General features: G+C 49.3%; 11 protein-coding genes across 11 annotated transcripts; 6 read left to right on the forward strand and 5 right to left on the reverse strand.

Moving 5' to 3' along the window:
• The first annotated feature begins 3 nt into the window (after positions 1-3).
• Positions 4-1,593, forward strand: EURHEDRAFT_412229 (putative proline-rich, actin-associated protein Vrp1). The gene is made up of 2 exons (XM_040781851.1): positions 4-255; positions 337-1,593. Exon 2 carries the CDS (start codon positions 478-480, stop codon positions 1,498-1,500), a length of 1,023 nt encoding a protein of 340 aa, XP_040639099.1. The 5' UTR covers positions 4-255; positions 337-477; the 3' UTR covers positions 1,501-1,593.
• Positions 1,594-2,192: 599 nt separating this feature from the next.
• On the forward strand, positions 2,193-2,561 carry EURHEDRAFT_377488 (U6 snRNA-associated Sm-like protein LSm8; the record flags this gene model as incomplete). The annotated part of the gene is made up of 2 exons (XM_040778973.1): positions 2,193-2,217; positions 2,290-2,561. The coding sequence occupies 2 exons, from the start codon at positions 2,193-2,195 to the stop codon at positions 2,559-2,561; spliced, it is 297 nt and encodes a 98-aa protein (XP_040639100.1).
• Positions 2,562-4,000: 1,439 nt separating this feature from the next.
• On the forward strand, positions 4,001-5,206 carry EURHEDRAFT_455403 (uncharacterized protein; the record flags this gene model as incomplete). The annotated part of the gene is made up of 1 exon (XM_040784271.1): positions 4,001-5,206. One exon carries the CDS (start codon positions 4,001-4,003, stop codon positions 5,204-5,206), a length of 1,206 nt encoding a protein of 401 aa, XP_040639101.1.
• A 2,737-nt stretch (positions 5,207-7,943) lies between these two features.
• On the reverse strand, positions 7,944-8,662 carry EURHEDRAFT_478486 (uncharacterized protein). Its single transcript, XM_040785454.1, has one exon. It carries the CDS (start codon positions 8,204-8,206, stop codon positions 7,970-7,972), a length of 237 nt encoding a protein of 78 aa, XP_040639102.1. The 5' UTR covers positions 8,207-8,662; the 3' UTR covers positions 7,944-7,969.
• A 1,158-nt stretch (positions 8,663-9,820) lies between these two features.
• On the forward strand, positions 9,821-11,569 carry EURHEDRAFT_515283 (uncharacterized protein; the record flags this gene model as incomplete). Its single annotated transcript, XM_040786356.1, has 4 exons — positions 9,821-9,871; positions 9,943-10,401; positions 10,531-11,047; positions 11,532-11,569. The coding sequence occupies 4 exons, from the start codon at positions 9,821-9,823 to the stop codon at positions 11,567-11,569; spliced, it is 1,065 nt and encodes a 354-aa protein (XP_040639103.1).
• Positions 11,570-12,035: 466 nt separating this feature from the next.
• EURHEDRAFT_412233 (uncharacterized protein) lies at positions 12,036-12,854 on the reverse strand. Its single transcript, XM_040781852.1, has one exon. It carries the CDS (start codon positions 12,527-12,529, stop codon positions 12,287-12,289), a length of 243 nt encoding a protein of 80 aa, XP_040639104.1. The 5' UTR covers positions 12,530-12,854; the 3' UTR covers positions 12,036-12,286.
• Positions 12,855-13,141: 287 nt separating this feature from the next.
• EURHEDRAFT_377491 (MFS transporter) lies at positions 13,142-14,746 on the reverse strand (the record flags this gene model as incomplete). Its single annotated transcript, XM_040778974.1, has 2 exons — positions 13,142-14,428; positions 14,498-14,746. 2 exons carry the CDS (start codon positions 14,744-14,746, stop codon positions 13,142-13,144), a joined length of 1,536 nt encoding a protein of 511 aa, XP_040639105.1.
• Positions 14,747-15,015: 269 nt separating this feature from the next.
• On the forward strand, positions 15,016-15,951 carry EURHEDRAFT_530787 (dienelactone hydrolase; the record flags this gene model as incomplete). The annotated part of the gene is made up of 3 exons (XM_040787165.1): positions 15,016-15,195; positions 15,248-15,641; positions 15,693-15,951. The coding sequence occupies exons 1-3, from the start codon at positions 15,102-15,104 to the stop codon at positions 15,949-15,951; spliced, it is 747 nt and encodes a 248-aa protein (XP_040639106.1). The 5' UTR covers positions 15,016-15,101.
• On the reverse strand, positions 15,892-17,648 carry EURHEDRAFT_412235 (protein ERV29). The gene is made up of 5 exons (XM_040781853.1): positions 17,350-17,648; positions 17,154-17,266; positions 16,586-17,079; positions 16,472-16,536; positions 15,892-16,416 (listed from the first exon to the last, which is right to left on the reverse strand). The coding sequence occupies exons 1-5, from the start codon at positions 17,514-17,516 to the stop codon at positions 16,344-16,346; spliced, it is 912 nt and encodes a 303-aa protein (XP_040639107.1). The 5' UTR covers positions 17,517-17,648; the 3' UTR covers positions 15,892-16,343.
• Positions 17,649-18,184: 536 nt separating this feature from the next.
• On the forward strand, positions 18,185-18,704 carry EURHEDRAFT_57928 (uncharacterized protein). The gene has a single exon (XM_040787589.1). It carries the CDS (start codon positions 18,339-18,341, stop codon positions 18,627-18,629), a length of 291 nt encoding a protein of 96 aa, XP_040639108.1. The 5' UTR covers positions 18,185-18,338; the 3' UTR covers positions 18,630-18,704.
• Positions 18,705-18,780: 76 nt separating this feature from the next.
• On the reverse strand, positions 18,781-19,929 carry EURHEDRAFT_455695 (uncharacterized protein; the record flags this gene model as incomplete). Its single annotated transcript, XM_040784292.1, has 1 exon — positions 18,781-19,929. The coding sequence occupies one exon, from the start codon at positions 19,927-19,929 to the stop codon at positions 18,781-18,783; it is 1,149 nt and encodes a 382-aa protein (XP_040639109.1).
• Positions 19,930-20,088: the final 159 nt, after the last annotated feature.

A 20,088-nucleotide genomic window follows, 5' to 3' on the forward strand; every position in this document is an offset into this window, starting at 1 on the left:
TGTCGCTGACTCCAAGGTAACTCACGATCTGTCCATTCCACTTCCGCGAACGCATCTCTACACCACCAACTCGATTGGATTTTTGCGCAACTTCTTTCCTGAATTCTATCTGACTGTGCCGCTTGCTTCAATCTCCACGGAATGCCGCCTCCTCCTCCTCCCCCTCCGCCGCCCGGAGGGATGGGAGGCCCTCCTCCACCTCCACCTCCAGGCAACCTGCCGAGCAGACCATCGAAGGGACAAGCAAAAGATCGGGTAGGCTCATGGTGTTGATGGATGCGAATGGTTTTCGGAATTCGCAAGCTCAGTTGCTGACATACTCAACTACCTTAACAGGGCGCACTTCTTTCAGATATCAATAAGGGAACTCGTTTGAAAAAGGCCGTTACCAATGACAGATCGGCGCCGGTCGTTGGAGGAGGCCCAGTTGGGAACGCGGGTGGTCCTCCTGTTGCTGGCGCTCCGCCGGTTCCTACTATGGCCAGGCCGCCAGCTGCACCACCTGTTCCCTCTGGTAACCGATTACGAAGTGGCAGCGAAGCTGGCTCAGGGGTTGACAGTGGCCCGAGTGCCCCCGCTGCTCAACTAGGTGGGCTCTTCGCGGGGGGTATGCCCAAGTTGCGCAGTCGAGGAGGAGTCGATACGGGGGCCAACAAACAAGATTCGCCATATGTCTCGGACAACTCGGGGCCTAAACCACCCGCTGCGTCCGCGCCAAAGCCCCCAACAGCCCCTAGACCACCAGGCGCTCGCCCTCCCCCACTACCACCCTCCACAGAATCGCCTCCTGCGCCTAATCCGTTGGTTGCCGCTCTTCGCAAACCGCCGCCGAGACCGGCCTCCCGGCCATCGTCGACCGTGTCATCGAGGACTGCACCAGATACACCACCGCCGCGCGCACCTCCTCCGCTGCCGGGGTCTTCAAAGCCACCACCTCCTCCGGTTTCTCCAAGAAAACCTTCCACTCCCGCTCCTCCTCCGCCACCCTTTTCCGCTCCATCTGCGCCTACTCCGCCTCCGCCGGCAGCTCCGCGGCCACCACCTCCTCCTCCTGGCCCAGCACGATCGACCCCTCCGCCTCCGCCGTCCGCACCATCACAGAATGGAATTGGTGGTGCTTCGATAGCCGTACAAGCAGCTCGAAACGCTCTTGGGCACAAGGAATCAGCACCAGCGGTTCCGCCGCCGCCCCCTCCTCCAGCATCGGCACCCGCAGTACCTCCTCCGCCGCCCCCAGTTTCACCGCCATCAGCTCCCCAGGCCTCTCCGCCGCCTGCGCGTGCTCCTCCACAAGAGACAGGTGCTTATACGCTTAGCAATGGCGGACCATCATTGGGAGCAGCTGGTGGACACGGAATTCTTACGGTGGATGACAATCGGTTCAAGTTCCAAAGCGAAGGACTCTTGCCGAAGCCAAGGCCATTCTCACGAGAGGTACGAAGATACCGTGCAGGACGGGGAAGCAGTGTACCTCTTGATCTGAGTACATTGAGTGGTTGAATTGGGTTTTTCTAGATTGCAGCATCCGGTGGTCTACTCGTCGTCCTTTTGTAAATTGCATATATTGTTAATGGAAGTGCTTTACATTTTTACCCCTTCGGAACATCCAATTGTAGTTTATCAGCCAGAACATTGTAGATAAAGTAGATAAGTCGATAAGGTGATATCATACACGTGACTGGGTAAGCTTCGGAGGTCGGGTTTATCCTCCTCGGCGGAGCGACGAAACGAAGCGCAAAACAGACACAACAGCATCAACACAACGATATCCCCGAATCCAAGGCCGTGGTCAGACAAATTGAGCTGCATCATCGACCTGGGACACATTCTCCAAGCTGACTGGACCCCGAACAGCGAGAAAACCACGTGAACATACCGCTACGTGGATGCGAAATTGAATTCATCTACACGACGAGCAACGAATTATCCGTAACAACTAGCTCGACGGGCAATTGATCAAGAGGATCATTGCAGGATTTTTGTCTCGAGATACGATTTTAAATAGAAGGAAAGAGAAAAGGGTCTCTTGCACCAGGTGTCGCTTTTGAGGTTGTTTTACTGTCCTGAATCTGCGGGGAAAGCGACAAAAGCAATCACACACTCTTGCGGCTCCTCGCACTAGGACGTGACAGGGCTCTGTTTCTGACGAAACCATTTGACCCGATCCGTCCCTCGCATTTCCCTGCTTAATTATGTCTCTCAATCCGTACATCAACAGTAAGTCTAATTTCATCACATCAAGTATTCAGAACTCAGCTCCTTTGGTTGTCACTAATCACTGTCGTACAGAGAAGGTTCTCATCCTGACCGTCGACGGCCGCACGCTCGTGGGCACGCTCCTATCAACCGACCAGTTGACGAACCTCGCGCTGTTGAATACTGTTGAGCGCATTATCCGGACGCCGGACGACCCCGAGCCCAGCTCGCAGATTGAACATGGACTGTATCTGATCCGAGGAGATAATGTGGTGGTGTGCGGAGAGGTGGATGAAGGGATTGATAATGATATCGACTGGACAAAGGTGCGCGGGGAGGTTGTGCGAGGGACGAAGAATGCGTGAGACGGAGTTCCAGCTGACTTTTGTTACCGTTTTTCCTTTCGTCGGCTGGTCGTGGGAACGGTGTTGGTGATTATCGGTGTTTGACCATTACCTGGGCTTTACATTTCTCACGCTTTCTCTCTCATTTTCTTGTCCGGCTTGGAAAAGTGCGTGTGGTTGGCATCATATGAGGACGGAGTACTACGGCCGTGGACCAATCCTGCGCGAGCGACACCTGGAGTAAGATCACTGCTATGGAAGACGACTGCTATGGGTGGCGTGATTGAAATTGAACTAAAGGGGCAGTGTTGACGACCTCCGATCTGAACTCCTCGCGACAAGTCATGAAATAATTGTTGTCGAGATTGGAAGAGCTTATTCGGAGGAGATACCCAATCTACTACTATACAGACAATACAGACAGAGAACTTCTATCACTACAAGAAAACATAATCATAAATTCGTGGCCCAGGCAGACGCGTTACCAGGTAGAAAATAGATTGGGGCCAAGCATCCGTGTGTTTCCGTGTGACTGGTTGCCATATGGCTATGTTATGGGGTTTGGGGGAATTCGGGCACCAGCCACGATGCTCTGCACGGCATTCCTGCTCGTATATATGACACCAGTGATCAATAGTAGTAAACCTAAGCGAGGATATTATTTGAGCATTTCTCCGTGAAGAGAAATTTACTTTCGCTCCGGCTGCTCCGACGGCACAGTTTCAAGGTTCTGGCTTTAATTGAGGTTATCCCCGTAGACCCAGTACAGAGCACTCCGTACAAGATGTCAGTATAGCAGTGCTACTCTCAATAAAGAGAATACTATGCTGCCTGTAGCAATGCCCAATATTCTCCGGAGTCACCAGTAATAGTACTACCGTGCATAACTACTTGCTATGTATAATTCATCCCCCTAACCGCGACCGCCTCAATTAAACGGCACCTCCACTCCAGGCCGTCCCTCTCCATATTCTCTTTTCTTTTCCTCTTTCCCTTTTTTTTTTTTTTTTCTCTCTCCTGACACTCTCTTTCCTCACTTGTTTTTTGTGTTTTTTTCATTTTGTTTCCTCCTTTCCCTTTTGGCCCCAGGCTGTCACTTCCCTCTCTCTCCCCTCCCCTCCCCTCCCCTTCTGACGTTGCAGGTCGCTGGACGATCTCCGTTCGCAATCTGCCTTGCCGCATATCCCTATTCATCGCCATACGCGACCTCCCTGACCCCCCAAGACGCCCTTCATGTGGTCTTTATCGTGCCAGTATACTACAAACTCGATTATTTCGTGTTTTCAGACGCAGTGCACATCTTGAACTGTTGGACTCTATCGCCTCCTTGGTTTGTTTCGGAGTGCACCCGTCGTATCCCGTCTATCGTCATCCGCCGTTTCATAACTAGTATACACTTCCCTCGCTATATCCCCCTCCTACACCTCTTCCTTCCCCCTCATTCACGCCAGGGGTGAATCATGTGGCTCTATAGAGGAGTCCAATCCGCCGTCTTCTACTATGCCTCCTGTACGCCGTGTGCCAATTCCATTGACCGTCGAAAGCGATTAAAAGATGCCGTCCGCTCTAAACGCGAAAGGGAAAAGTCCGAAGCCCTCATTACCGATCAACCAAGACCGTTCGTCCAACCAATCCCCTTTAGCACGAATCCGGGATGGAACGAGGAAATCGCATTAGGCCCAGGGCCTCCCGCCAGAAACCATCGCGCCCTTAATCGTCGCACCGATAGCTGGAATGTGGATGATATGTCGGACTGCAGCATGGATGCGGATGTGGAAGGCCTGTCACCGTCGCAAAGGAAGGATAAGAGACCCCTTAGAGGGGATCGGTGGGGTCGCATGCGGTACCAGCGTGAAGATGAACCCTTATGGGGTGAGGAAGCTGAAGTCAAAGGTTCCTCGGTTGGTCTTTCCGGTCGCGGCAAGGCGGCCGCCAAAGAACCCAGCAAATACTACATTGCTCGCGTTCCTCCTGTCAATGACTTACATCCGCCCATCGTAAGTGGTCCCAAGAGCAGAGCGGAGACGAGATGGATGCTGCAGCCTCCGCCCAGTGCCAAGGTCATGGCGGGAAAGGAGCGGTCCCGCGTTTCGGTCCGTTGTAGTCCCCCTGGCAGCTCGCGACTAGATGAGGATGATGAGGACGTGCTATTGCCTGAACGAAACCAACGACAGCGTCAACTACAACCTTCTGCTCTTTCTTCCGTCCCCGAGAAGAGCAAGCCTCCCAAGCCCTCCCCGATTACCGTATACCCCAGTTACCATGCTCAAAGAGCATCGGACCCCGAACAGAGCCCTCGGATTCGCCGTCCATTGTCGAATTTGCACGCTCATGGACGAGACGAGTCGAACTTTGTGATCGCATCGCTCCATTCACCCTCAGAACCTCCTTCACCTTTATCCTCGCCAGCAGAGTCGGAAGAAGGGATGTCATGGCGCTGTCCAGAGACCCCAGTTTCGCGACCTGCATCCAAAGCGACCGATGAAAGCAAGATCTACCGCCCAGCCATTTCGAAAACCCTATCTACTCTACACCGTGATAGCAACAACAACAATAGTAACAACAAAGTCCAGCTTTTACAACTGGAAATCAACGACCATCCCGATGATGTCGGAATGGGTCAATTTGAACAAATACGACCATACCGTTGGAGTATGGACATATGATCGAAGCAGCGCACATGCCTTCTTCGATTTTTTTACTTGTTTTGGAATTTTTGTGTTTGACCATTCATACCACTTTGCTTTGGCGTTGGAAGCAGGAAAACAAAAGTGCCGTTCGTTATCATTACTTTTTGCCCTAACCCGTATTTGACAGCAATCGTTCAAGTCACCCATCTTCATTGGCAGGCCCAGAAAGAGAGCATATGAACGATTCTGATTTGGTATGAAAACTGAAAAACGCAAAAACAGAAAGTCTTGTCCCATTTTCGGCTTTACATTGACTCTCTTTCCCTGCAACTCTTCTGCAGCAGTTCATCACCAGCTTGCTGAATTCATTGCCTGGTCGTTTTATACATTATTCCCTTGGTTGTTTTGTTGTGTCTCTATGCGTCTTTGTCTATCTTTACCTGAGCTTGTTATTGTCAGCGTCTTACATTTCCTATTTCATTCGTCTCGCTCCTTAATCCGACTATGCCTTTACCTTCGTGTATAATAGTACCTTGTCTAATAGATACTTTCTTCGTTTTTCCTTTCCTTCTTTTTCCCTTCTTTCCTTCTTTCCTTCTTTCCTTCTTTCCTTCCCCCTTTCCTTTTCTCGGCGCCTCTATGTTGTCTTCCCTACACTGTCTTCCTCTATATATACACGGTTTCTATGGACTCTGATTGTTCCCCATGCTACCTCATTTTATGCTTATATAGAAACGATACTGCATTCTCAAATCTCAAACAGTGTTGAATCAATAGCTCTTGAAACTTTAGTAAGTATAAGTTGTGACGGTTAGCGGGGCGCCAGAAACGGCTCCCATTGATATCCATGTATCCTGCCCTATTTACCAGTCAATAGCGAACTTGCCGCATCCTTTTCATTTCAGCGTGTTTGACATGCGAGGCTTCGAGCTGCAACGCCCAGATGCGATTGGCGCAGGGCACCGGATCTCGGCCTCTAGGCGTCCCGCGTCACTAGTAGATGAAGATAGACACGTCAGCAGCCTTAAACGAGATTTTGAGGACGCGAGAAATTGGAAGAGACCCAAGTCCAGAATCCCGATAAAATCAGTTCTGGTAGTGGATCTATTGATGAACAAAGTTGGTCGTTCGTGGGGGTTGTGATCTACAATAAATCGCAGCACTGATTCGCAGCAACGCCTGGGTCAGATTATTCCAAACCTTTGAAGATTAGTATTCCGTGTAGCCTTAGCGGAGAATAATATTGAGTGATGGAATTAATTATAGTTGCGGTTGTTGAGAGAGGTTGTAATTCTGACCATTTTGATATAAAATCGTATGCATTGGTGGGTGAGACTCCTGTATAGTAAGTTTCGGCCCGCTTATGCCCAGCTAACAGTCATTAATTCATGATTCCCAAAACAGTTCAGTTTCAAGATTATGATGCAAATTAAGATACTATCTGTCGAACTGTTTGGTGTCGCAATCAGTCAGATATTCTACTGCAATCCCAAACGGTTCGGCATCTGCACTAAACAGAGTGATTATTTTAGACCAATATAAAACAGCAACCTCATTTCTAGGCCTACATCTCCATTACCCTCCACTTCTTTCCATCCCTAGAAATTCTTCAAAAAATATCCTTTTTTGCTGCCTAGAGGCCTAGAGGGCCCCAGCACAGAAGCTTGATCCACCTTTTGACTTGCTTGTTCGCAGGTCTGTCACGGGCTCGGACTAGTAGATACTAACGAAATGATATTCCTATCTAAACTAGTGTAGCCATCGACGAGAATATCGAATCTGGAGAAGGAAAGGAAAGAAGGAGAAAGGCCTATTTACATGAAGAAGTTTTATAGGAGTTGTGCGGCATCACTAAGCGGCTTGTGTCTTGATTGCTTGCTTGGCATTGTTTGCCATGTTAATGGTGTTTGTCGATGAAGATGTTGCACTGAGCTAAGCCGTCACGCAAATCAAACCGATTTAGATATAGCATATCTATAGATTCTACAGGTTCAGACCTTGACATTTTATGTGGCAATACAGAATCTGCCGTTCTGAACGATAACATACATGCTGATATTCCTAATTGTTAAATACAGGACTGCGCAAGCGTTTTTGAATCTTCTAGATTATTTTCCTAAAATGATCTTGCTGGCGGGACCAAAGATTAGAGACGCCCCGCAGAACCTACAATCAGGCCAGACGAGCATGGCAAGGACAAGAAGTCTCCACAACAGAATTGAGAGAGGTCCAAAATAGTGTCACAACCTGGCTTCCCTCGTATCGTACCTAGAGTTCTAGTTAGTTGTATTTCGAGACAGGACACTTACCCTAAGTGTCTTCCAAGTAATCGTATGCTCAATGACCATCCAGGTCTTCTGTGTATCACGTCGAAGGTATGTCGCCCCCTCCAGGCTTCGTAAGATAATCAACAAGTCGAAACAATAAAGGTAACGAATAGAGAAACAAGGCCAACCGAGCACGTATGCTGGGTTGTTGGTTAAGTGCGGACGAGTCAGAAACTAGAAGGTAACCAATGCTTGATTAACTAGATTGATTGTGAAGAACTAAACTAAGTACATGAATGAGTGTCCTTATATAACCTTTTTGCCCTCCTGGTATATCGCTGCCGTATGGTAGATGTATACTAAATAGTATACATATACCAAATGGTATATCTCTATCGTTGCCAAGACATATATCATCACGTGATTCGGAGTGCGGCATTTATCTGATCCCTGTATTGTCCTGCATCCACCATCAAATATTATCCAGTGATTCTGCCCTGACTCCCCATATAATCACGTGAGGCTGATGTGGTTAGGTCTGTAACAAATAGTTACTATCGAGCCATCCGACGAGCAAAGCGTACTTGCTAGGAAACCTCCCCTCTAGATGGCCCTTTCCTGGGAGAATAATGCAGGGAGGAAGGACTGATCCATCTGCAGAAATACACTCCACAACAGAGATTAAACCACGAGAAAAAGAGGCACCAGGATATTGAGCTCTTGATGGATATTTAGTGATTACCACTTCTCCACGGCCCTGGCCCTCCATAAAGCCAATTTCATCAAAATTATAGAAGTCCTGAGGCTGGATCTGATACTGTCTAAGGAGGATCTCTAACCGATCATACCAGTTCTGAATTATTCCAAGATCCTGAGATTGTAGGCGCTTTGGATCCCTTGGCCTTTGTTTAAGCCGTGTATATTCAGGTCCTAAGCGTTCAAGAAAGCGATATGGCCATTCTTTGCTGACTTTTTTGGGAGGGGTAGTTGGGTCCGTATGGGCACGTTGTAGGATCAAGTTGGCACTTTTTTCTATCCTTTTAGCTGTTGGAGGCACTCCAGCTTGATCTAATTGCTCAATCCAGTGTTTGAGTGCATTCTCCTGGTGCTTATCAAGTGCATAGTTAACTGGTTTGGTAGAATTTCGCCCAGGTAGCCCTTTGACGCGTCGAAGGAGCCGTTGGTAAGGCACGTTAAATGCCTCTGCCAGCGGGCGAATTTTTTTGTGTTTTATCGCGTTCGTACGTGGCAATGGCATTTTTGATTTGTTCTTCGATATTTTCGCGTTCAGTAGGCATGGTAAACGATGTCTATTGAATAGTAAGATGATGGGTATGGTGAGATGGATTTTTATTCTATCGGTATGAATATCCTATCAGTGTGGCGCACCCACAGCGAAAGCGGCGGGTGAAAAAGTGGAGGCACAAGTAGATGATAATGGCATGTTAAATAGCATCGACATAAAGCATATTGGTTCGCGAGGGGGAGCTGTGGAGCAAGGGAAACTTTTGTTGCTGGATGATGGTGTGGTGGCCATGGACGAGGCAGGGGACACGGGTTATTGAAGAGGTTTGTATCTGGTGTGAGAGGAAGGCGTCTTCTCTTGCATGTTTGCTAAATCAGTATAGTTAATCGCTTGTAGATGAGCCAGTGAAAGACATTTCGTAGTTGGAGCGAGTTTTTGTCATCCGAAGTTGAGGACTAGCTTCGGTGATTTTTCTTGCTGTCAGGAAGGAGACGGAGCCCTAAAGACCATATAAGCACTGTATTCTGAAGATAGCAATGGAAATAATTGTGCCTCGATAATTTCCGGCATAATGTCATAACAGATGTAGAAATTTCGGCACCTGTAAATGATAACGATCTAGACTTGGTTGGAAAAGTGTGATACATAATAGTGACATCTTCCCAGGAAGGTGCGGAAGGCGCCTTCCCGGGAAGGCACTTTCACGGATAGGTGGCATCTTGTCGATACCAAGAACTGTTAAGAACCAAGGAACGTTATCTTTGCAATCATCTCCGAAAATGGACATCAAACGGCTCAAGAGCAGCCATACCCACATACCCATACCCAGCTGTTGATACACCGATCAAGATCTGGACCGCCGCCCGGAGGCGGAGGAGCGTGAATGGGAGCATCGTCTGATACAAAGTATGTCAACCAAACCAAGAGGCGAGCGCTCTGTGCCACTAACATGAACAGGAACTGATTCAATGTAGTGGGGCACTGGTGAGAGGGCATCCTTGCGGGCTGGATTAGAGCAGATGACCACAAGGGACAATGAGAGACTCCTCCGAACGCATCACAGATCCCTATCAAAAGCTTCAATTGTATATATCACCAGCTCGCCCTTCGGTAGACGCATTTGGTTGATATCATGCAATGTCTCCGGCATCACAGCTGGCGGGCTGGACATCCATATCCTCCCTGCAGGTTATCCACTGAAGAGCCCTCTCATACCGACCCCAGCAGCACAGTTCATACTGGCGCAGAGCCTGGTGAAGGGACAGATTAACCCACGAAAATTTCTGACAGAACAAGACCTGGAGTCGTTGCGCATCCTGTTCCCGAAAGCAATCGGGGCCCAGTTACTGATTGCAGGCTTCCTTCGCATGTTGTTCGATAGCATCGTAGACGTGGAGCGGACCCACAACCTCGGCTACCCGGGTGAGGTGGGTGGGCTTGTTGTACTTCTAGATACAGCAACGTTTAATGCAACAGCACAAAATATCGAATCAGGTGCAGTTGTCTCGGATACAGAGGCAAAATCGGTCGGGTGTTTGGGGTTGACGTTGAAATTGCCAGGAGGAAAGACGGTTTTAACAACAGTGACCCACGCTTATGTGCGCAATCCTGCATTGCCAGTGGTTCTCATGCGTGTTGCAGCTTGGGTAATTCGGGCAAAGAACGCACTCTATCGTTTTCTAAATCCCCACTTAGACCGGGATTCTCGCGCGTACGGTGTATCGAACCAGAGCCTGTCCAATAATCCAACAGGCAAGGATATTCTGCTCTTTAAAACGAATGCGAAGGTATTCCTCGTCTGAGAGCCATACACTCTCCTTAAGGAGTTACGCTCACCATTATCATAGGTCGGGATGATTACCAACTGCTTCGACAACCCAAGCCCTATACTCCCGTTTCCGGTCGGGTACCGGCATGACCTCTCCTTAATCGAGGGAGAAACTCTACCTGAAGTGGTGAGCCCTCATGAGTATCCTATCATCTCTGCATGGGCCCCGTACGAAAAAGTCCTTGCGGGGGTGCCGCTATATGCTGTGGCTCTCAATGCTCAGACACAAAACTGGAGAGTCGTTGAAGGGGCAAAGGTAACGCCCGCAGTGGCGAATTCGGTCCTTCTAGGAAGTGAGTATGTTTGGGATCGTGAAGCGAGTGATCAGGCTGTTGCAATGCTGTGGCGGTCTAAGGATGATGTAGGCAGCGCGGGAGGTTACTTTGGCTCAGTGCTGTGTACTAGCATCCCGACAGATCAGCATGGCGAAGCTGTTGTTTTTCAAAATTATGAGACTGGTCTAAGGATGTGGGAGTCAGAAGGATCCTCATTGCTCGCAAACATAAAAGCTGGTTTTCTGTTACCTGGGGAGATCCGTGAGTCGATGATAGTGGTCCCTGATCCAAAGCAACCGATTAGTTACAACACTGTGTGTGGCAAGGGGAGCGTCGTACAAGCAGAAAGACGATATTCATCAGGTCTCTGACCTATTTCGCAAATGCCATTGTCAGGGACCATGAACTTTGCTTGCGAAATATGGGTAATAGATCGAGGAGGGGTGGGAGAACTAGGGTGAAGGACACTAGGCGGGAAGCACTTTCGTTACAGAAGGGGCTAGCTACTATTTGTACTCTGTACTACAGCTGCCCTAGTAGCAAAATATTGCACTATGTGGGTTTATCTCATTTACCGTACTCTGTACTTGTACTGCGTATGTGACTGATGTGCCAGTGTGGCTATTGAGGCGAGGCTGTGCCTGGGGGTTGTGTGTTGACAAGGCAGCGAATATAAATCTCTCCATACCCTGGATCTATTTTGCTTACTTCTTACAACAATATACTCGCGACACCTGAAATCCAGGTCTACAAGTGACTTGCCCACCAAAACTGTCAACTTGACGCCTACGCGAGCGGCCACACAAAAATCCAGGTTTGTTTTCCCCATCTCTCAACCAGCGGCCAATAGGCCAGTGGATAAGAACATTGCCAATATCTCCCAGGGAAACCAAGTGGAATCCAGGGCGCATTGATCTTTCTTGTCAACTGCAGCGGATCAATATGGCTCACGCTGAAATTCGGAGATTGTCTCACCCTGAGAATTCATCGGCAACGAGATATGTTTTTGGATTGTGGCCTTCATGTTGGCTAAAGCTGTTATGGGAATCCACAATCGAGGCTGGCGAGTTTGGCGTGTTTCCTCAACTTGCTGGTTGGGATCCATCTTCAACAAGTGCAATAACTAACCGCAGAATATTTCCTACAATTTTGGCATTTTGCCATTTTAAAAAATCTCCATTTGCACCTTCAATGACGAGGCCGTGAGAAATCAGCCTTATACCACGGAGGGTAATGGAGATCAAGATTTCTTCGCTTCTTTCACTTCCTCGGCATTATCTGATATCAACTCCTCAGCTTCGTCCAGTTACTGATAGGGGTGCACAGCGTGATACTAAGATCTCTGAAGGTGTACTGATTCCTTCTCCAAGGACTAGCAATTCCTCGGAGAGCTGCCCAATCTATACCTTCAATTTACTCGTTATTAACCATCCCTATAGAGCCCCCTGCATCAGTCATCAATTAACACAGGCAAGCCCACGCGGAGTGGCCAAGTCAGTATCAGCAGGCCAATATAGCGAGAAGAGACAGAAGGAGAAAAGAGACAAAAAGAATGATCTGGCTTGCACTGGGCGGTTGCATGGTCTGTAAGAACTGACCCATGGCAATTGTCACACCGGTGGGCGCTTTTATGAGGCTGGGACTTTTCATAATTTTTCGCTGTGTGGTCTCTAGCCCCGTAGAACCGGCATCAGTCTGATTCTCTTTGTCATCAGATCCAACTGGTCGGGAGCGAGGCGCCATGGTCGACACAGCCCGCGGGGAACCGGCAAACAAAGGAAAACCTGGAGTAGGAACAAAGAAGGTGAGGATAATAACGGTTTTGTAGACGAGGACGGACTTCAAAAGGACTGGAAGAGCTGCGAGAGATGCTCATGGTAGGAAGGATGGAAGCAGAGAAGGACACGGTCGGCGCTATGAGACTTGCATATAACTGGAGAGAGCATGATGGTCGATCGAGGAGCCAAAAACGGCTCCCCTCTACAGCGACCGCAGTGAGAGCGTTTAGATAGATGATGTCGAACAAGATAGCAACAAAAGTCCCATTTGAGACTAGCGTCAAAGGGCATGAAACGCGTGGCCTGGCGTGGAGGGAAAGCCTGTAGCCGTAGGAATACGCCCATCTGATGCCAAGACGAGGATTGGTTAGCAGGACTCCTAAAACGGCCGCCGAAGTGGTCTTTTTGGCCGCCTGCTAACCGTCACATCAGTAAATCGAGATAAAAATCCATGGATGAATTATATTTTGCCGTATATTTGTTCTATCTATATCTAAATGACTTATTAACAGGGTATAGTTGTTATATATAGTCGAACATTCATAAGGCTGAAGAATGCAGAGCAATCCATGTCAGATCAAGAACCCTCCCCCAACGCCAACGCTTTCAACCTCTCTTTTTCCACCTTCCTCTGCCTCCACTGAATCCCATATTTCGACACCAACCACAGCGCCGGCGAAGCCGCAATCGAAATCAACGCCAATACCGTATACGCCCACCCCCACCCCATCGCCAACCGCATATGGTTAATAGCCGCTGAAGCCGCCGCGCCCAGTTCACACCGAAACAGGTTATTCGCTGCCGTAGCGGCTGCCGAGCGTCCGGGCCAGATATCCACCATTAATGCATTGAGAACCTGCGACGTGCCGTTAATTGCCCAGCCACAGAGGAATAGTAGGATTACGGGTGCTGTGAGGTGGACTTGTCGCCCCATGACCCAGCCATAGGCTATGATGGTAATGCTGGTGAGATAGTACATTGGCAGGGCAATTTCAATACGTGCTTTTTCGATGTTGAAGTTGCTTATATCTGTCGCGCGGTTCCGGATAACAGGTAAACCAGCTCGACGCGCATGTCGTCGGTAATTCCTATCGACGAAGTAACCCGTCGTGAAAGCGGAAAGGATCCCGCCTGCGCCGATGGGGATGTACATTAGGGCTGTTTGGATGTTATTGAAGTGGTATACTTCATGGAAGGTGGTTGTGGCGCCTGTCATTATGGCGTAGAAGCAGGCGAAGAGGAGGCCTGTTGTGAGGAGGATGGCGGCTGTTTCGAGGTCGAAGGAGACTTTTAAGGTTGGGATGGGGGAGGGGAGGTGAAATGTGGTGTTTTTGCGGAGGGCGGTGGTTTTCGAAGGTAAGGGTGTGAGGCCTTTTTGTTGGCGTCGTTGGTGCCGGATTATGTCGCTCACGGAGGTGTTGAGGGCTGGTGGGGGGATTGATCCATCGCCCACGACTTTGCGGCATGTTTCTGGTAGGAAAAGTGCGAGGATGATGAAGAACACTCCCGCGAAGATAAGCAGGAACCAGAATATCCAATGCCAGTCCACGAATTGGCTAATCAAGCCTCCAATCACCGGCGAGAGCGACGGTCCCAACATGCCTCCCAGCGAAGCATACGCGATATACGCGCCCCGTTCACCAGAAGTGATAATGTCGCTGACGACTCCGTTAGCGAGCGCCACGGTACCGCTGCTACCGGCGCTTTGGACACATCTGAGCACGAGAAGCGCGGCGTAGCTGTTTTGTAGGGCTAGGCCTAGGTTTGCGGCGAGGTAAATCGTGAAGCAGATTATGTATGCTGGGCGACGGCCTGCGGTGTCGGAGAAGCCAGCGATAAACATGGGGGCGATGCCTTGCATGATCTGTTGTCAACCCTGGTTAGTGTTTTTCTTGGCTTATCTTAAGGTTGAAGAGCAAAGGAAAGAATTTACCAAGTATGTGGTGACGGTGATATCGACTTTGGACGTCGAGACACCTAAGGTCGATGCGATGGTCTCCAATGCAGGGAAGTATATACTGGACGACAAGGGAGAATAGAAACTAGCCAAAGAGGCAGCTGCCACAATAGCCCTTTTCTGGTTCACGGTGAACACGGAATACTCTTCTTGATCGACCGCATTGTGCTGGCTTTGCCGAACAACCTCGCCGTCATTCTTCTCCAGGTTCGTTACACCTGCCATCGAGTCCTATGTGCAACGTTGAGGCCAGAAAAAATTCCCCTGGCCTGTGTAACGCGATATTTAAGCATTTGTCGGGTTTACCCGGTAACGGCTTCTCGCATGCGCTAAACCGCGTGGCGTCCCCGCGTCTTTGCTGGTTTGGGGGTAGATCGGGATGCCGGGTGCCGGTAACGGGACGGGATCGGGATGGGTCAACGAATGAGAAATGGACCGGTTCGGTGATACTGTGCTATGTATGTCCGTACTGTAGGCTTATTTATTTATTCAGTGGTCTCTTCTCATTATATATCAATCTTACTCTGTACTTCGTACTCCTATTTCTTACATCTCACTATCCCTACACTATTAACTCAACATGTCCTGCGAAGCCTGCCGCACTATCCCCCCCGTAATCCCTCAAGGCTATGCACCAAAGGGAACCTACCAAGCCCTCGCTGGCCTCAACACCTGTACTCTCCCCTCCCCCCCCTTCCACCCTCATGTACTAACCAACAGAACCAGACATAACTGGCCCCCGCGACGCCAACACCGCCATAGTCGATATTTACGACATCTTCGGCCTCTCCTCACAAACAATCCAAGGTGCAGATATCCTCTCAACCCGACTAAATGCACTTGTCCTAATCCCAGATTTTTTCCACGGCGACGGCGCGAAACATGAATGGCTGCCTGCTGATACGGAGGAGAAGACAAGTAAGTTGATGGGGTTTGTGGGAAGTAAGGCAGATATTCCCAAAAACGTAGATGTGCTTGTTGAGACAGTTAAGGTATATCGGAGGACTTTTTCGAGTGTGAAAACGTGGGGTAGTTTGGGATTGTGTTGGGGTGGGAAGGTTGCTGTTTTGGCTTCGGGAGAGGGGACGCTGTTTAATGCTACTGCACAGGTTCATCCGGGGTGAGTGTATTCCCTCTCTTCCAGATATCTGATACTAACAGAGTCGTACAGCCGCCTCGAAACCTCTGACGCAGAAAAGCTCACTATCCCGCACCTTGTCCTCGCATCGAAAGACGAACCCACAGACGCGGTCAAGGGCTACGCAGATATCATCAGCAAGAACGGACACGGAGGACTTGTGGGAACGTACGAGACCATGTGGCATGGATGGATGGGTGCTCGTGCAGACTTGGAGAAGGAGGAGAGTTTGAAGGAGTATGTTCGAGGGTATGCACAGGCGGCGGAGTTCTTTGAGAAGTATCTAAAATAAAGTGGGTAGTTCCGAGAAGTTTACTCAACGTTATGGCTTGACATTTGGTCATGGGCATACACAAACACAGTAATTGAACTAAACAAGTGTATTCTGTAAAAGCTCTGATAACCCGGCACATATACAACGAAGAAATCATGAAAATAAAATCTGAATGCGACACTTAAAGCTCCAGGATGCAATAACCAAAATAAAAGTCAGATACGTATGAATTCTCAGTAGAAGGAGAATCGAAAAAGACCCGATAAAAATAAAAAATAAAAAAAAATAAAAACCAAGTATAACCGGGCATCAATAGCTCATCAGAAGTGTACCGCACAAAATTTATTATTTTTTTTCTTCCTTTTTTGTGAATGCCAAATTTGTCATGCTTCCATTAGAAGATAACTCCTCTAGTACACCTTCTTCTTTTCGTCCATACTCAATTGACCAGGGCCCATGTTGACCAGAAGCACGAGACCGCCGCTGTTGACGCTGATTAGCAGAGCACTCACGTTGGATACAGAGCTGGAAAGCTTACACAATGGACAGAACTTGGAAGAAGTCGTACTTGGCAAAGTCTTTATGGGGATGGTGCGGGTGAAGCTAAAACCGTCAGCAGAGTTCGAGAAATCGTAGCCAGACGAAAACATACAGTCCAGAAGTTGTTAACGAGCACGTTGAAAATACTCAGCAAAACAACCAGGAGAATGGCACTCCACTTGGCCTTAAATCCAACAACGACCATGACGCACGCGACAAGACCGAACAGACTGACAATGATACGCCACAAGCTCCACTGGCCGGAAAAGACGAAACCAACAAACAGAAAGATCAGGAGCACGCGACCAGCGAACTGGACGTACATCTTGCGATCCTTCTCATCCAACTGGGGCAATCCGGCGGGGACAAACTTCTTGCGCACCCACGAGTCGGAAAGAACCATGAGCAGACCACCGACAACACTCAGGTTGCGGAGAAAGAAGTTGAGATCAAAGATGAGACCATATCCGAGACCCTGCGCGACCACGACAGCGAGCAGACCGGCGACCGCTGCCTCAGTGTGCTTGCGGACAACGACGAGGAATGAGCATATCGACATGGCAATGATGTTGAAGATGAGGAAGGAATGCGTGAGACCCCAGGGAACTAACACCAAGACCGTGTCAGCCAAAACCGAGCCACCCATAACACCGGACAAGAAAGGGGAAAGGAGAACATACTGCTCCGGAAGTCACGCAGATACATAAGCTGGTCAGTCCATTGCGTAAGGATACGCAGACTGTCCTCGATGAACGTAACAACGATTAAGAAACGACCGATGGCTGGCAGATATCTATTGCCCACAGATAAAAACACGGTGTCAGCGGTTTGAGACTGGGGGAAGTCGCAAACAAAGCAGACACGAAAACAACGTACGGCTTGATCGGGTCCGCCAATGTATCCAACCAGTCCTCAAGCTTGCTGGTCTGCTCTCGAATAGCATCCAAGGGACTGGGGTCGCTCGTCGCGTCTGCCCTCCCAGGGCCTCCGAAGGGGTTCTGGTGTCCGAGATTATAGCCCGCGGTGCCGCGGATTTGCGCCATGGCGGGCAGAAGGTGTCAATAAAGAGGAAATTGAAGAGGTAAGAGAATCGAACGTTAGGATAGTAATATCCAGAGGCTGCTGAGGAATTGAGACGACTGCTTTGGAAAAATCAGAACTGGAGAAGAGGGGAGTATTGACTCTTATTATGATGCTTTGTCCTGTTCAGGCCACGATGACCGGAACTTTACACTAGTCTCAATCTGGAATGGTTGCCAAGCCCTCTGCAATTCGCCCAGTGACGACATAAAAATAGATGTTTCTATTCCATCCCCCCAATGCCCGGAATACGCCTTATTTCCCATTGCTCGTGGTCTTTATTTGCTCGTATACAGGGCTAATGCTGTGCTACTCGATACACACTCTGTTGTCGCGTTGAAAGGAAGACTCGAAGTCAGGGCCCTCATTTTTGGGCTCAGGCACTGGAATCCCCACCCAATCCAGGAACAAACAATCAAGTCCTGACAGGAGAGCATTCCCCGTGCAGTCTACAGAAAAACAGACGCGAGATACCATGGCAAGTCAGCAATGCATAATGCCATGCAGCATACAATGCAAGATACTGCACTGACACGAATACACCTGCTTCGTACCCTACATTGCACGGTTGATTGCCATCAACACTGCCGACGAACAGCCACAGCGGATCAACAAGGCTGTTTCGGCTCCACACTCAGTTCTCACTGTGCGGCAGACTCGAAACTGAGAATTGCCTGGCAGAGCCACAGGCGTTTTCAATGGCCCTATGTACCATAATGGTAATTATCAAGGCAGATTATTGCTTGTATGAATGAAAAAAAAAAATTAATGGACATAATGACATCATGCACACAATATTAAATTCACATATTCATTTTCTTAGTAAAACCATTATCGATCAAACAAAGTTGTTCAGAAAAAATAAAAAGAAAAAAAGAAAAGAAAATACAAGCAATGAACAAAAATCATACACTTCAAGTCTTTTTTTTTTTTTTTTCCGGTATTTTTTCTTGTCTCGTGATGGGGTCCTCGGGGTCTGTAAAGCAATCCCTTTGCTTTTCTGTTCGATTTCTTTTCTTCGATTTTGCTCAATTCGCGACAAGACAAGGCACCTCATAAGGCGCCGCGATAGATGATGTTGGTATTTGAAACCCCAAACGCCAAAGCCATGAATAATAAATACAGACGTATCGGAAAGTAGACGGATTATGCGAAGAGGCGAACCTCCGGGCGCGTGTGATCGAGAGAGCAATGTTCCTTAGAACAGGGAAAAGTGCCGTCATCCGTTCAAGCCGCCCAGTCCGAGTCCAATGGGTGACCCTTCTGCTTCGATCGAAGGATGTCGGGGATGTAGGTCGGGGTCACAGTGACCTTCGGTTCCGCCGGCAAGGGAGCGGTGGGAGCAGGCAGGTTGCTCTCCGATGCGCTAGCCTCGCTGACACTCTCATCAGCCTTAGCGCCCTTCCTCTTGGGCTTCTTGGCCTTGGTCGACACAGTGGTCCATTCGTCAGCTCCACTGAGCAAACGCATCTGTTCTTCCTCGGACGGAAGGTCCTTCGACCACTGGTTTGAGCCAGACTTGGCCAACGAGCTTTCGTCAAATGTGTCCAGCAGCTCCACCTTGGGGACGGCCGCGGGCTTCGGAACCCCGTTGGCGACATTGTTCACATTCTTGGGTTGCCAGGCGTTGGTGGCCGGGGCCGCAGGCTTAACCTTGGCTGCCTCGCGACGCTCGGCCTCCCGGGCAGAGTGAAGCTGTTTCTCGAGCAACTTACGGCGCTCCTCTTCAGCCTCCTTGACTTGCACCTTACGCTCTTCATTCTTCTGTCTCTGCTGGCGTTGCTTCTTGGTCTCGACGGGCTTAAAGGATTGGGGCTTCTGTTTCTTGGGCTGCGACTCGACAGATCCAGTAACACGCAGAACCGAGGCGGCGGGAGCGGGTTCCTCCAACATGTCCGAAACGTAACCGCCAGAAGTGGGGTTTACCACGGGAGAACCAGTAGAAGAGAGGTCATCGTCTGCATCAGCACCGGTGGTCGAAGGAGAGCGCTCAGTAGTAACAGCCTTCTTGTTGTTCTTCTTCTTCTTCTGGGACTTGCTGGATCCCGAAGCAGGGACAATACCGTTCTTCACCGCAGTAAAGCGCTTGGCCATCTCCTTGTTGTCAATTTCTTCGTCGGCCTTGTCGGCCTCCTGGGGTTTGACCTCAACTGCAGGCTGCTTCTTCTCTTCAGACTTCTGCTCCGGAGTAGGCTCCGGAGACTTCTCCTTCTTCGCTGGCTTTCGCTTGGGCTTCTTCGCGCCAGTGATAGCCTCGGGCTTTTCTGCAACGGGTTTGACGGGGGCAGCAGCTTTAGGTGTAGGACCATTGTAATACCAGCCTAGGCCACCTGCCACGACGAGCAGGATGGCCCAGCTGATATAAGGGTTCATCATCGTGATAAGTTCTGCAAAGTCGGCCGACAGTCAGCTCTGAACGAACGGTAAGCATATAATGAAACAACGTCGAAGGAAGATTTGTGTGGAATTAGACACACATTAATCTCTCCCCAAGTGACAGCGTATCAATTGTCACGAACAATTGGAATACAAATT

This window comes from Aspergillus ruber (genome assembly GCF_000600275.1).
Source record: "Aspergillus ruber CBS 135680 unplaced genomic scaffold scaffold00012, whole genome shotgun sequence".
NCBI lineage: Eukaryota > Fungi > Ascomycota > Eurotiomycetes > Eurotiales > Aspergillaceae > Aspergillus > Aspergillus ruber.